Source organism: Ruditapes philippinarum, unplaced genomic scaffold (assembly GCF_026571515.1).
Source record: "Ruditapes philippinarum isolate M1 unplaced genomic scaffold, ASM2657151v2 ctg6790_1_1_1_1, whole genome shotgun sequence".
NCBI lineage: Eukaryota > Metazoa > Mollusca > Bivalvia > Venerida > Veneridae > Ruditapes > Ruditapes philippinarum.
In genome coordinates, this window is record NW_026852045.1 from 32,845 (window position 1) to 48,900 (window position 16,056).

The following is a 16,056-nucleotide window of genomic DNA, read 5'->3' on the forward strand; positions in this document are numbered from 1 at the left end:
CAAGGTTTTTCTATTTTTAGCTCCGGTGACCTACTTTTTCATCCGAGATGACTTATGTTCGAACTCATTCGAGCTATCACCTAGACAAGCATCCTGACCAAGTTTGATGATGATTGAGGCAAAAATGTGACTGCTGGAGTGTTAACAAGGTTTTTCTACTTTTTAGCTCCAGTGACCTAGTTTTTCATCTGAGATGACCCATATTCGAATGATCCGAGCTATCACTTAGACAAGCTTCCTGACAAAGTTTGATGATGATTGAGGCAAAAATGTGACCGTTAGAGTGTTAACAAGGTTTTTCTATTTTTAGCTCCGGTGACCTAGTTTTTCATCCGAGATGACCCATGTTCGAACTCATTCGAGCTATCACCTAGACAAGCATCCTGACCAAGTTTGATGATGATTGAGGCAAAAATGTGACTGCTAGAGTGTTAACAAGGTTTTTCTATTTTTAGCTCCGGTGACCTACTTTTTCATCTGAGATGACCCATGTTCGAACTCATCCGAGCTATCACCTAGACAAACATCCTGACCAAGTTTGATGATGATTGAGGCAAAAATGTGACCTCTAGAGTGTTAACAAGGTTTTTCTATTTTTAGCTCTTGTGACCTAGTTTTTCATCCGAGATGACCCATGTTCGAACTCATCCGAGCTATCAACTAGATAAGCATCCTGACCAAGTTTGATGATGATTGAGGCAAAAATGCGACCGCTAGAGTGTTAACAACAAAATGTGAACGGACGGACGACGGACGGACGACGGACAATCATCGATCCTAAAAGCTCACCCTGAGCATGCTCAGGTGAGCTAAAAAGAAAAGAAATGACTTACAATCTACAACTATGCCCACTAAAGCAGCCAACATGTCCTTCGGATCAGGTGATAACTATAAAACAACAATTTGCACAATTATTAGAGAAGTATGTATATCTATAACTAGTATTTGCTATTCTGAAATGAAATTTTATTTTGTTTGGGTTTTACGATTAACAACACAGTATAAGTTATATGGTGACTTTCAAGTTTTAATAGTGAAGAAAGACCTGCGATGCCCCTCTGTGCATTACTTTAGGTACGAATGGACACTTGAGTAGAACCACCAACATTCTAGACAGCTTCCTCACGTGAAAGACTCTGTTGCGAATCAAACTCACAGAGGTGAGGGGCCAGAGATTTAAAGTCAACAACCTTAACAACTCAGGATGGACACACCCCCTAAAATGTTCCTGTAAAGAAGCTTATGTGGTATTGAGTAAACAAACTTGTACATTTAGTACTAGGTTAGACCTTAAACAAAGTTTGTTAATAACTAATTTTCCAAAAGAAGAAAATGTTGGTTTAAAATTATTTTAATAAACAGAAATGAATTTGGTCAACAACAATACTTAAGGAAAATTTAATTCTTTTTACATCATAATGATGCTTATATTTGTTACCTGACTAGGACAAATCTTAAGCTACGGGAACAGTAGTTCCTTCCATTATTGTAAATGTAAACACTTTTAAAAACAACAACATTTTAAAAAAGTGACCATGTAACAAATCAGTCAGTAACAATTTTGTTTTATTTTCACAACATGTACTTTCATACTGATAATTATGACACATAAAAATTATATACATAAAGAACATTTTCTATAAAATGCCCCGCCCCTGGTGTATTACATTTTACAAAATGGGGAGTTAATAAAAGTACCCAAAAAAGTTAAATGTTGTATAAATAAAAAGAAAGCTTACTGTTTTGTGATATTTTCCACTGGATTATACATGTATACATGTATATATGTACTAAATTAACAAGCTGTTAAAATTAGGGGGAGGTGCATTTATTAGAGAATATGTGCTAATTAACATCTTTGTAAGCATCATGCATAATAATGCAAAAGAAATAAGAAAATGGGCAAGCAGCTATCTAATAAGTTGATTTAGTGCATCAAATACAGAAAACCTGAAAATCTAAAGGCTGTGGAACAGCCTGGGCAAAACAGACAATTGATTCTTCTGTCACCAATGTCCATAAAAAGAGTACTTATAGTACAAAATCAGTCTAGTTGATGTCGTGTAAGAAAATCACATAAAGGTCAAGTTAAATGAATATACATGTATGTACATTTCATGAAATCTTGATGCACCAACCCTTTGCAACACCCTGTCCCCTATTGCCCTCTCCCTCGCCACCCCTTATAAAAGGGGCAGCAGGGTAAATGAGCCAATGCTTTAATTTCCATAACTCATTCCTGCTGGATAAATGTTTTGATTTGGAGCCTAAAAAGGGAAAGAATAATATCGAACTTACATTAACTTTAGAGGCCATTTAGCAGGGATTACATCATCCGAATGTCTGTGCATGGAGAGGCCTTTACTACTAGTTTGATTAATTGAAATAAAATTCTCCACTATTTCCAAGTATTGAGGGAGGGGTAAAAGTCAGCTGGTGCAAAAAAAAGATTTCATAAAGTGTGTATCACAGAAAAAAAAGATGAAGCTTTTCCTATGACTATGTATAACCATATAAACAGTGGTAAATTTTATTATATTGTGGCAAAGTTAGATATTGTGGTAAAAGGGAAAAAAAGTGATTTATGAAAACGACATATGTATATTCTTTAAGAAAATTTGGCAAAATTAGAACTGCTAACATAAAGGGTCACACATTTTTTTCTTACCTTTGAAGATCAAAGTAAAACTGCTGTAAAAAATATAAACATAAGAGAACATTGTATAACTTAACAGTATCTAGTACTATAACTTGTATCATGGTTTATGACTGTTCATTTTTTTAGGGGAGCTAAAATTATGTGTAAGCAACCCGATGGCTGAGGCTGTAGTCGCGAATGGTATTCAGAGGGTCCCAAGTTCAAATCCTGGTCCGGCTGCATATTTTTCTCACCTTGTAACACAATGTCATGGAATTTTACATATTATAAAACATTGTCAACTCAAAGCTACTGTATAACCTTTTAGTACTGTACAATCTGGTTAAATATTTGGTAGGGTATAACCTGAAGAAAATATTTAGTACTGCATAACCTGGTTATATTTAGTACTTTTCAGATTTATTAAACACTTATGATTATAGATGTCTGCAATATATAAAATTATAACCTGAATAAATTTACTATAAAACAATGATTTATTTTTTTTAGGGCTGGGAATTATATTCGAATATTCGAAACACTACCGAATGTTCGAACATTGAAAAACAAATACAAATATTCGAAAAAAAAGAATGTTTTGTTTTTTTTGTTATTACTTTAAAATTTCACTTAAGATCGTAAAGTAAATCATTGACCTTTACTTGACCAGGTGTTCACACGTTTGTATGACGCGTGTCAACGGTTATCGCCAAATAACTGTGAAAACTTTGGGGTCTAGTTGATCAAAAGGGCACCGTTTCACTTTTTGCAATTTACCTGTTTAACAGTTTAGAATGTCTGATTTTTTTAAATAAAACCTAATTATTTTGTTGCCATTGCAACACTTACCTTATCTTTAATATCACCTAATTCTTGCAGAGCCTGAGCTTGATCAGCAAGGTTCTCTTTCTCAAAACACACCATCATGTGTTCACGGAAATGCATGATTCCTCGTAGCATGCGTAAACTGTCTTTATGTATGCTTGTCAATTGATCTTTATGAAGGAATTCCATTTTCTTTATACTTGCATCACCTCTGAAAGAAATTTTTACAGAAGGGTTAGTCCCCAGTCCCCAAGATAATGAGATAAAAATGTATATGAAAGCACAATAAGACAAAAGGGCCATGATGGCCCTTTTATCGCTCATCTGATTATGCATAACCAATACTATTTTATTTTAGCTTTGTGACCTAGATTTTGACCACAGATGACCCATATTCTAACTTGACCTAGAAATCACCAAACAACTTTTTTGCCAATTTTCAAAGATATTGGATCAAAATAGTAGCCTCTAGTGCAAGAGTTTTCCATATTTGGGCTGTGTGACATAGTTTTTGACCACAGATGACCTATATTTGAACCTGACCTAGAATTCACCAAAACCACTTTTCTGAACCAATTATCAGAATACACATTGTATTTGGATCAAACAGTAGCCTCTAAAGTGTTAACAAAGGTTTTTCCATATTTGTAATGTGAGACCTAGATTTTGACCTCAGATGACCATTAATCAAACTTGACCTAGAAATCATCAAAACAATCTTTCTGACCAATTTCAAACATACTTGAATCAAAACAGTAGCCTCTATAGTGTTAACAAGAATTTTCCATATTTGCGCTATGTGAATTAGTTTTTGACCAAAAATAACCAAGATTCGAATTCGAACTAGAAATCACCAAACCAACATTCCTGACTAATTTTCAAGATATTTTGATCAAAACAGAGCCTCTAGAATGTTGACAAGGTTTTTTCTCATATTTGGGCTGTGTGTCCTAGGTTTTGACCCCAGGTGACCCATATTCGAACTTGACCTAGAAATCATCAAATCAACCTTTCTGACCAATTTCCAGGATATTTTGATCAAAACAGTAGCCTCTAGAGTGTTTACAAGGTTTTTCCATATTTGTACTGTTTGACCTAGATTTTAACCACAGATGACTCATAAATCAAATTTGACCTAGAAATCATCAGAATAACCTTTTTGACCAATTTTCAGGATATTTGGATCAAAACAGTAGCCACTAGAGTGTTAACAAGATTATTCTACTTTAAGCTCCTGTGACCTAGTCTTTCATCCCTGATGACCCATGCTCAAACTCATTCGAGCAATAACTTTAACAAACAATCCTGACCAAGTTTGATGATGACTAAGGCAAAAATGTGACCACTTACAAACAAAATGTGGACGACCGACTGACATTCAACGATCCTAAAATCTCACCCTGATCTAGCTCAGGTGAGCTAAAAATAGCCCATAAATAAATATTTTGTAAACATAGAGTACATAGAATTGTTATTAAGGTGACAACAGACACTTTCCGTGGTACTCACATAAATGTCATTTAAACCAACTTATTTAGTAATAATTGTTATTTATTTAATCTTTGTGCATTAAATGTCGTTGATCATCATAAAAAAAATAACATATTTTGAAAATAATGCCTTTGTAAATGATTGAATTTTTAATAAAAAATCCTAAAATTTAAAATCGTCATATCAAAGTTATATTTTTTATTTTTTTGTCATCAAACTTTTGGAAAATAAACATACTTATAATATCTGGGGAACAGTGTCTCAAATTTTTTCTATCTTTTCTCAAAAAAAAATATTACGTAACGTCAAACATTTTATGCGACTTTTTTCACCATACATATTACGTAATTAAAGATAATTAAGTCGCTGATTGAGCAAAACAAAATCCCTGACACGGTTTCCCTCCGTAAATGAATTTCCTTTCATGTGCTTTAAACCGCATGTTAATTGCTTGATTATTAAAAAAAGTTATGCCGATTCAAAGTTAGTCCGACCCGCATCAAACGAAGTGTCATAAATCGGCTGTTCTCTCTCGGACCCCTACGTTTCACGCTAAATAATTGCATAATACACAAATATCGCACCAGAGAGGGTCACAAGTTTGCGGTCACATACTCTAAACAACATTTTTATGACCCAGTGACATCTGACCAATTAAAAAGTTGCTGATTAATATCAATTTATAACAGAAATATCTTCAAATCTTAACGTGATTTACCTTCCGTCTGATATCGTCGCACATGTCACGTGACTTTCGGTAAAATTTGAGGCACTCGGGTGGGGGAAATGGAACGTAGCGGGGTATTTAATTGTTTCACTTTTGAAGTTTATTATTATTATTATTATCATCGGCATTATTATTATATTACACCAGTGTCACTCTGTCTGTGTATTTCGTGTATGAAATTCCGTTAAAAATATAAATTAAAATAACAAAAAACTGAGCTTCTGACGTCTTTTAAAGTCCACGGTAGAACGGGATATTTTTTCCTCCAAATTGATATAAATGCTTAACATATTTTAATAGAAATAAAAGGTATCACTCGATTCATTATGATCTGACCTTCTTGACTTCAAATGATCATGAAAATCATCTATTGCACGCATAGAGATCCAGTTTCTACTGGGATATACAATTAAATTCCATAATTTTGTTCCAGGTTTATTAGTTACTGTGTTTCGATTTACTGGTCGCGAACAAATTTATTCAAGCATTCACTGATAATATACTCGTATTTTATTATCTTTTTTTTTTGATTCATAGAGGGAAATAATCATCCTTTAAGACAACCTAAAATGGTTTAGAAATTTGTCAGGGGACACCTTAAATTACCACAAGTCATAATAGTGGCGTTCACATAAAAAATGTTTTCTGTTTTGTTGTTTTTTACTTGACATTGTTAGAAAACGAGGCTTGAATGAAAAAAGCAAGCCCTTGAATACGTACAAAAGTCCATTAACTCAATGTAATTTCTATCAGATTAACGGGACAGACAAATTATTTTCACACATTATGGATATTTTAGCATCAACCACGTTTTGGTTCGTGCGATTTGCGGCTATATATTTATGTTTCATTTTACATTATGTTACGTACATTGCCGGACAATTTCTTATTTTATAAAAAAAAGGCCAAATAAAAGGTAGACGATATTCATAAAAGATGTACGGTATTTGTACGATACATGAATTACGGGTAGTATATGGACCGGTAATTCACGCATATATGGAACTACCGAGTTTTTCCCTTATTGATGCCTCAACACGGGGCGGAGCGTTATCGATAATTGACAGGTTACGCGAATAGCAGATTAAAAAATGCGACAGGTACCGTTTTAAAACGTTTAAAAACACATTTTTTGGACTAACTACTTCCAAAATTAAATCACGAATGTGTTCAGAAAAGGTTGATAAATCTACTAAGCAAAAAATCTCATTTTAGGTATTTTCAGTCATAATTGACTCCGTTGTCACCTTAAGTAGAATTATGCAGATAAGTTGAATTTGTGAAAGTGGATTGCCCTGCTTTGAATTCGGAACTATCTATTTGAATTTTCAGGATTTTCAATATCAAAATACAAGCATCCAACATGTTTATAATGCCTGGTCAGACAATATAGATGTCAAAACTAAATCAAAATTTTAATTTGCGAGGCTAAATATTTGGAATGTTCATTTTTGTTTTTATAAAATTTATATGATACTAGTGTACAAGTCTTCAATTCATCAAATTTGAGAAACTTAAATCCCTTGTGAAAGTTTTTTATAATGTATACATCTATCAAAGGCATCATGTTCATTCTCTGCAGGGTAAAGGTTATAGTAAATTTACCACATATAAATAAACACAAATTACTTGAGTAAAAATAAAATAACCTTGCTTTTTCTTTCTTGACATGTGACTTGACCTTCTCAAGTTCTGCTTCAAAGTCTTTCTTCATGCCTGTCATCAATGTCTTGACGTAACTCACATCTTTATCTTGTCCCTATTATAATACAATTATATATGTGCTTATCTTGGTGAAAATGTTTAGTACTATATAACCAGGTGATAATATCTAGTACTGTTTTACCTTGTGATAAAATTTCATCCTAAAAAACCTGGTAATAATATATAGAATTGTATAACCTGGTGATAATATTAAGTACTGTATAACCTGGTCATAAGATTTGGTACTGTATAACCTGGTGATTATATTTAGTACTGTATAATTTTGTTATATTAAGTACTTCATAATCTTGCTATATTTAGTATTGTATAACCTGATAATATTTAGTACTGTATAACCTTGTGTTATTTATAACTGGTTAACCTTGATATATTTACTACTGCTTAACTTTGCTAATTAAGTACTGTATGACCTTGTGAAATTTAGTACTGTATAATCTAGTTATATTAAGTACTGCATAACCTGGTTAAGTATTAAGCACTGTATAGGCTGGTAAAATATCAAGTACTCTATAACCTTGTTAAATTTAGAACTGAATAAACTGATTATATATCAAGTACTGTATTACCTTACTTTATTTATTACGGTATAACCTTGTGATATTTAGTACTGTATAACCTGATATTTAGTACAGTTTAATCTGGTTAAAAAACACTGTTTAACCATATTATATTTAGTACTGTACAACCTGGTTAAAAATTTAGTACTATATAACCTTGTTACATTTAGTGCTGTACAACCTGGTTAAATATTTAGTACTGTATAACCTTGTTATACTTCATAGATCAACTAGGCAAAGCAACGTTCACAGGACGCATTGGCATCTGGTTATTTGCATTTTAAAAGATTATATGTCAGTCCTGTGAGCAGCAGAAATTTCAGTGAATAGGGGGGTAATCATTTTTGGGGACACTTTGTCGATCAACACACATCACATCTTTACCATGAATACTCAATTTTAAGGTTGCTTTAGTGGTCATTTCTTATAATGTAAGTCTATAGGGAAACTAGACCTATCACTGAAGGTGATTAATACCCCCACCAGCAACTCTGACTTTTTGAAAAAAAAGTTGTCTAAAGAAAAATTTGAAGACAAACTATCAACTGTGTACAAAGAAATATTTCAATTAATTGTAATCGCAACTGGGGTTGCTATACACCAAGTTTGATTACAATATCTCATTCCTAACTCTAGTTATTGTCCGGAAACAATTTTCTATTTTTAGTAACACTTTAACGGTGACCTTGACCCTAGGGGGTCCAAATGCAATACCAACCCAGGTCTTCATATAAGCCTTCCTATACACCAAATTAGATTACAATATCTCATTCCTTACTCCAGTTATTGTCCAAAAACCATTTTTCTATTTTTTGTAACGGTGACCTTGACCCCAGGGGGCCCAAATGCAATACCAACCAAGGTCTTCATATAAGCTTGTTATACGCCAAGTTTCATAACAATATCTTATTCCTAACTCTAGTTATTGTCCGGAAACCATATTTCTATTTTTAGTAACACTGTAACGGTGACCTTGACCCTAGGAGGTCCAAATGCAATACCAACCCAGGTCTTCATATAAGCTTCCTTTACACCAAATTAGATTACAGTATCTCATTCCTAACTCTAGTTATAGTCAGAAAACCATTTTTCTATTTTTCCTTACGGTCCTTGACCTTGACCCCAGTAGGCCCAAATGCAATACCAACCCAGGTCTTCATAAAAGCTTGCTATACGCCAAGTTTGATAACAATATCTCATTCCAAAGTAAAGTTATTGTTTGGAAACCATTTTTCTATATTTCGTAACGGTGACCTTGACCTTCACCCCAGGGGGTCCAAATGCAATAACAACCCAGGTCTTCATATAAGCTTGCTATACACCAAGTTTGATAACAGTATCTCATTCCTAAGTCAAGTTATTGTCTGGAAACAATTTTTCTATTTTTTAGTAACGGTGACCTTAAAACCTTGACCCCAGGGGGTCCAAATGCAATACCAACCCAGGTCTTCATATAAGCTTGCTATTCACCAAGTTTGATTACAGTATCTCATTCCTAAGTCAAGTTATTGTCCGGAAACCATTTTTCTATTTTTAGTAACGGTGACCTTGACCTTGGCCCCAGGGGGGCCCAAATGCAATACCAACGCAGGTCTTCATATAAGCTTGCTATAGGCCAAGTTTGATAACAATATCTCATTCCTAACTCTAGTTATTGTCCGGAAACCATTTTTCTATTTTTAGTAACGGTGACCTTGACCCCAGGGGGTCCAAATGCAATACCAACCGGAGTTTCCACATAAGGTTGCTATATACCAAGTTTGATTACAATACCTCATTCCAAACTCTAGTTATCGTCCGGAAACCATGATGTGGACGGACCGACGGACGGACGGACCGACCGACCAACCGACCGACAAGCTGACTCCTATATACCCCCCTAAACTTCGTTTGTGGGGGTATAATTAGTATGGTAGTCTGACCATAACCAGGTGATATTACTTAGGTCTTTTCAACCTGGTAATAATATTTAGTACTCTATAACCAGGTGATGATTTTTAGTACTTTACAACCTGGTTATAATATTTAGTACTCTATAACCTGGAGATAATTTTTATATACTATTTTGATAAAAGTTTTACATCAGGGAGTTTAACTTGTTCTGCAACAGGAGGTTCGGGAACGTTGGTTGTTGGTCTTTCCTGAGCCTCTTTCTCCAAAATTGTGATCCTCGCCATCAGTCCTTTATTCTTTTCTTGTTCTGCACGATACAAATCTTTCACTTTCTGCAGTTCTGCAAAGTATTTCTCTATGTCACTCTAAATTAAATAAAAAATACAATTACGTGTAACAATTTAATTTATACGATAATTTAAAATCTTTATTAATTTAAAATAAGAGTTAAAATAAGATGTCACAAAAATAATTTTGAAGTGTATTTGTGACCAGATAAAAAACTACACTGTTGATAAATTGTTTTAGAATATTAACATGAACTAAAAAAAACTGCCGGGGGGGTTAATGACTCAGAAGTTTAAGGAAAAGTTCAAGCTCCTCTTAACTTTATTTAGGTGTTTTATAAACTTTAAGCAAATCAAAATGGATGGCCTAATGGGATTTTTAGTACATTGTTTGGAAAGAACTTGTTTGGAAAGAACTTGTTTGGAAAGAACTTGTATACACAAGGACCTTCTTTGTATATATACTAGAATGTTTCCATGCTTTGTGACAGTTGAATCGTCACAAGCAGAATGAGTTTAGTTCTTTCCTTTTATAGATATAAACAGCTTCATAGGAGCGTCCGTGGCTGAGTGGTAAAGGTTGTTGACTTCAAACCACTTGCCCCATACAGCTGTGGGTTCGAAACCCTGACAGGCACTTTGAATTCTTTCATGTGAGGAAGCTATCCAGCTAGCTCACAGAACGTTGGTGGCTTTACTCAGGTGCCTGTTCGTGCCTGAAAAAATGCAACAGAAGAGCCCCTTTCCTCTACCAGTAAAGCCCAATCAAAAACAGTCAGTACATATACTGAAATTTTCCCCATAAAATGATGATTTTTTTCTCCCAAATTTAAGATATTTAGTGGGGTAAGTGACATCTACAATTTTTTTCTTTTTGCCCCATATGAAACAAAGTAAAAGAAACGTTTCATCTAATAATAATGACCTTTGCCCCCTCTAGTTCCTCTTCCACTTCTTTCAGCTTTAGTTCAGTTGATGAATCAACAACCTTCACATAAACTTTCTCTGCAAAAATAATGTTATACAATTCATGCAAACTATACAATAAAAACAAAATTATAATGCTACCCTCATAATAGAAAACAGTGACAAACTAAGGTATGATTGTAAACAGTTATTACAAACAAGAGGGTCATGATGGCCCTGAGTCGCTCACCAGAAACAACTGCTTATCAGTGTTGGAATGTCAATATATTCTATTAAATTTGAGCATAGAATATGTTTAAACAATAATTTGAAGAAATGCCATGACCTGAGGCATTTAAGCTTTAGCTTAAACGGGGCAAATCAAATTAATATGAGCAAACTTGATAAAAGACTACCTAAGAATGCTACTAAGTTTGGTGATGATCTATCAACTATTTCAGTAGGAAATGATGTTCGGAGGCTTTTTCTATTTTTAGCTTTAGTGGCCCCTAAAAGGGGCCAATCAAATTAATATAAGCAAACGTGATAAAAAATTACCTAAGAATGCTACAGACAAAGTTTGGTGCTCATCCATTAATTAGTTCTGTAGGAGAAGATGTTTAAACGTATTTCTATTTTTAATTTTAGCGGCCCCTAAAAGGGGCTTATCAAATTAATATGAGCATAATTAATAAAAGACTACCCAATAATGCTACAGACAAAGTTTGGTAATCATCCATCAATTAGTTGTGTAGCAATAGACGTTTAAATGTATATCTATTTTTAATTTAAGCGGCCCCTAAAAGGGGCCAATCAAAAAATATGAGCAAATTGATAAAAGACTACCTAACAATGCTTCAGACAAAATTTGGTGATCATTCATCCATTAGTTCTGTAGAAATAGACATTTAAAGGTATTTCTATTTTTAGCTATAGAGACCCATAAAAAGGGCTTATCAAATTAATATGAGCAAACTTGATAAAGACTACCCAAGAATGCTACAGAAAAGATTTGGTGATCTTTTATCAATTAGTTGTGTAGAAATAGACATTTTAAGGTATTTCTATTTTTAGCTTTTGCAACCCCTAAAAGGGGCTAATCAAAATAATATTAGCAAACTTGATAAAAGACTTCATAAGAATGCTATAGACAAAGTTTGGTGATCATCCATCAATTAGTTCTCTAGAAATAGACATTCAAGTGTGACTGTCACAAGGATGCTACAGACCAAATTTGAAGTAAATTGGCTCAGTAGTTTCAGAGAAGAAGACAATTGTTGACGCATGACGACGGACGCCCGAGCATCCCCCTTTGATACTAATAGCTCACCCTGAGCCTTCGGCTCTGGTGAGCTAATAATGATATAACAGTTACTCCACATGCTTATTTTGATCTTAAAAGGAAACAAGACATTACTATTTTTAAAGAAAATAATTTCGAAATTATAATAAACATTTAATGAGGTCAAACTTGTGAATTTGGTCCATGTGACTTCCTTATAAAATTTTTTATTGAATGAATTTATGAGTGACCCCTTCTTTTGTGATTCACTGTAAAATCCCCTAACCACTGCAGTATTGGTGTTTCAATGTTGCACAAAATGATATAAAATTACCTAACCTCTATTTGCACACCACAAAAGTCGCATGTTTTGCAAAACAAGATATACATTACAGATGTTATGCCAAATGATTCTGAACACATTTAATGCTGAATCAGTTAACTAACAAATTACAGCTAAAGAATAACAACAAATAACACTCATATTAAAAAGAAAATTTGAATCTCCCTATACTTTAAAGCTCCATGTTGCTGAGGGGTTGCCTTTTCGGGTTGAGGCGTTAGAATTGCAGCCACTGTTTAACCCTGCGTGATCTTAAGAGATGACTAAATGGGTTCAAATTACTGGAATTCATGCATCTCTAAACTTCAGAAGAAAGGGTGCTTTTGATCCCCGGTGTTGCTTCAGGTTTGTAACACCCCGAGGATAGCCAAAATCATCTTTACAATTTCGGTGCCATATGACCTTAATTGTGTGGTTGCCCTGCCGCAAAACCAAACAAAACAAGTAAATTGAGGTTTTATTGCAAAACTGCAGTAACTTATAATATGAAATAAAGAAGGACGTACAACAGTCTTAACGGTCAACCCTTGAAATACTATGTAAAAGGATAATATCTTAACATACCAGGTGACGGAGGGGGTGAAGGGGTTGGAGGGGGAGTTGGTGTCCTGTTCAACTCTTTCAACTCTGATTGTAGATATTTAATCTTGCTAGTTAACTCCGCAATCTTGTCATGCATTTCCTTATTCTTTGTTTGTAGCTTTTCCTAAATACAAGAAATCTAAATATTAATATTACAAATACTGTTGGAATTGTTGGAAATTTTTATTTTGTAAAATTTGCAATTTTTTTTACATTTTTACAAGATAAGTGCACATTTTTCATGCGCTTTGCATAATGAAGCACATTTTACTTACAACAGAGTATATTTCTGACAAAATTTGCAGTTACTTATGACACATTCTTGACATCCCCATTCAAACATAGTCTGGCTACTGTAAAAATTATACTCTACAATTTCACAGTAAAATTAACAAAATATAATTTCACTGTCTTCTGAAAAGCATGTAATAAAACCTCAACTACAAGGTTACAAATGTCCCCCAAGTTTGACACTTACCAGAGCATTTTTGGTATCAAACAGTTCCAGGGATTGTTTGTTAAATTTTCTCTTCTGATCGTCTATCTCTCTGCCAAGTTTATCACACTGCGACTTGGCTAAATTAAGTTTCTAAAACAAAACGGTATAATCAACAACATGTGACATAACATAACATAACATAGCATAACACATAACATGACATGACATGGCATATCATAACATAATAATTATAACATAGCATAACATGACATTACATATCAAAGCATAGCATAACATAATACATATCATTTCATAACATAGCATAACATGACATAACACAACATAATTCATATCATATCATAACAATGCAAATCATAGAATAACATGACATGGCATATCATATCATAACATAGCATAGCAAAGCATAGTATAACATGACAGCATAGCATAACATGACATAACATAACATAACAAAACATACAATAACCTTTATTATAAGATTGATTTAATCTAGGGTGGTCAGTGTCTTTTTTTTTTCATAATACTCGTACATTTATTTTTGTAAAAAAAAAAAAATAATTTTCCATGTTAGGGATACCTGAATATAGATATTACTTTCTATCTGAATTTCGAAGGATTATTGTTCAATCAGGTTATTGTTGTTTTTTTAAAGGGACTCAAAAGAGGTTTTTTTACATGATGAGATTGGAAATATTTTTCCAAAATTTGTATACAATTTGATGTAGGTCTGGTCTAATAACATATCTGCAAATTTTCAGATCATTCCTTCATCTTATATTTCCCTAAATCATTATTTTGATTGTGTAAAATGACTTAAAAATGGGTCAAAGACAGAAGGGTTGCATTAATTTTTGTATACCAAATATCATGATGCTGTGATGTTTACCACTGACCATTAATGTCGAAAATTTAACTAAGTCGGTAAACAGGAAGTGGATGAGCAACACACCTGAAATCGAATCCCACAGTATGGGACCACATGTCAATGCTGTATGCCAAATATCAAGAGGCTGTGATAAGTAGTTGCCCAGAAAACTGTTACAAAAATTTCCTACCATTTGTGAAGAAAAAATGTTTACCCCTTGCAATTCCAAACACTGTTTTTTCTTTTCATCCAACTCTTTCACGCGTTTGTCGTATGTTTTCATCATGTAATCAAACTGTTTCTGACACAGTCTAATCGCTGAAATATTTCATAAAATAAAAGTAGCTGAGATAATAAACTGAGATAATATTACATATTGAAGATGCCCCCATAAATGAAATATATAATAAGTTCAATAAAAACAAACGCTTTTCTTTAGCTTTCGACGATTAGTCTACTTCAGAAAAAATTGACGTTTATAAAATAACAAATGACAAATGACGCAACGTCCGTTTTTTTGTGTTTTTTTTTTTTTTTAAAGTGACCTACATCGCCTGAGAATTGAACCCGGGTCACCCAATTTACATTCAAATGCTATACAGTCTAACTTGCTCATGCGACCACGTGTATTAAGCGACTTTTGTCTTAAACGACCACTTTAAATTCCCCCCATCATTTTCTCTCTATATCTTTAATGTCTTAAGCGACTTTTCCTCAACGCGACCAGCGACCGCTAATTAGTCACCTAATTGAGATCAATCTTTTCATAAAACGACCACTTTTACCTGTCAAGTAATTGTGTTTTTAGAGAACGCTGCCTCGTTAAGTGACAAGTGTCAAAAATCAAACACAACAAATAAACGTGTGAAAAACTCTATTTCCCAAACCGTTTTAGCGTATGCAAATGAAGTTAAGTATATGCGTGACGTGTATTATCCAATAATATGGAATAAACAATGCAACGCTCCGCCCCTACTGAGATGGTGTATACGCTTTGCTTGTTGACATTTAGACTGCATTGAATTGACCTTGAACTTGATCAGCAATTAAAATAATCGTAACAATTATATGTAGTTTGTTTATTTCAAACGAAAAAATGCACAACAGAAAGTATCTTCACTAATAGGGTCTCGTGTTGGAGTAAAGGACAAACAACGGAGAAGTTAAAAAGTTCTGGAAATAATGTCAAACATGTACGTAATGGATCAAAACTATTTTGTCTATAAATATCAGAAAGTTATTTTTACATAAGCATCCATTTAGATAATCGGAGCGTACTAATTATTCAACATTTATATAACAAGAGCCACCGCCGGGCGGGGGCAACGCTCGACTTTTTACTTTTTCTAAATGCAAACATAGAAAGGTTTGAACATATATTGATGTTTCCTTTTTATAAATTTAGTTGGTCTGTCTTGTCACATTAGTTTTGTTTATATATTTTGTATATATATATGAATAGAAACATTAAGCAA

The 16,056-nt window shown here is 33.6% G+C and overlaps 1 protein-coding gene across 1 annotated transcript in view; it reads right to left on the minus strand.

Moving 5' to 3' along the window:
• LOC132747964 (uncharacterized) overlaps nt 1-14,904 on the minus strand; it is a 31,188-nt gene extending 16,284 nt beyond the window's left edge. The window contains exons 1-8 of the mRNA XM_060737502.1: nt 14,796-14,904; nt 13,735-13,845; nt 13,239-13,380; nt 11,069-11,148; nt 10,045-10,221; nt 7,331-7,440; nt 3,488-3,674; nt 834-888 (exon numbers count right to left, since the gene is read on the minus strand). Of these exons, the coding sequence (XP_060593485.1) occupies nt 834-888; nt 3,488-3,674; nt 7,331-7,440; nt 10,045-10,221; nt 11,069-11,148; nt 13,239-13,380; nt 13,735-13,845; nt 14,796-14,867 (934 nt within the window). The 5' untranslated portion in view covers nt 14,868-14,904. The remainder of the gene's footprint in view (nt 1-833; nt 889-3,487; nt 3,675-7,330; nt 7,441-10,044; nt 10,222-11,068; nt 11,149-13,238; nt 13,381-13,734; nt 13,846-14,795) is intronic.
• Nucleotides 14,905-16,056: the final 1,152 nt, after the last annotated feature.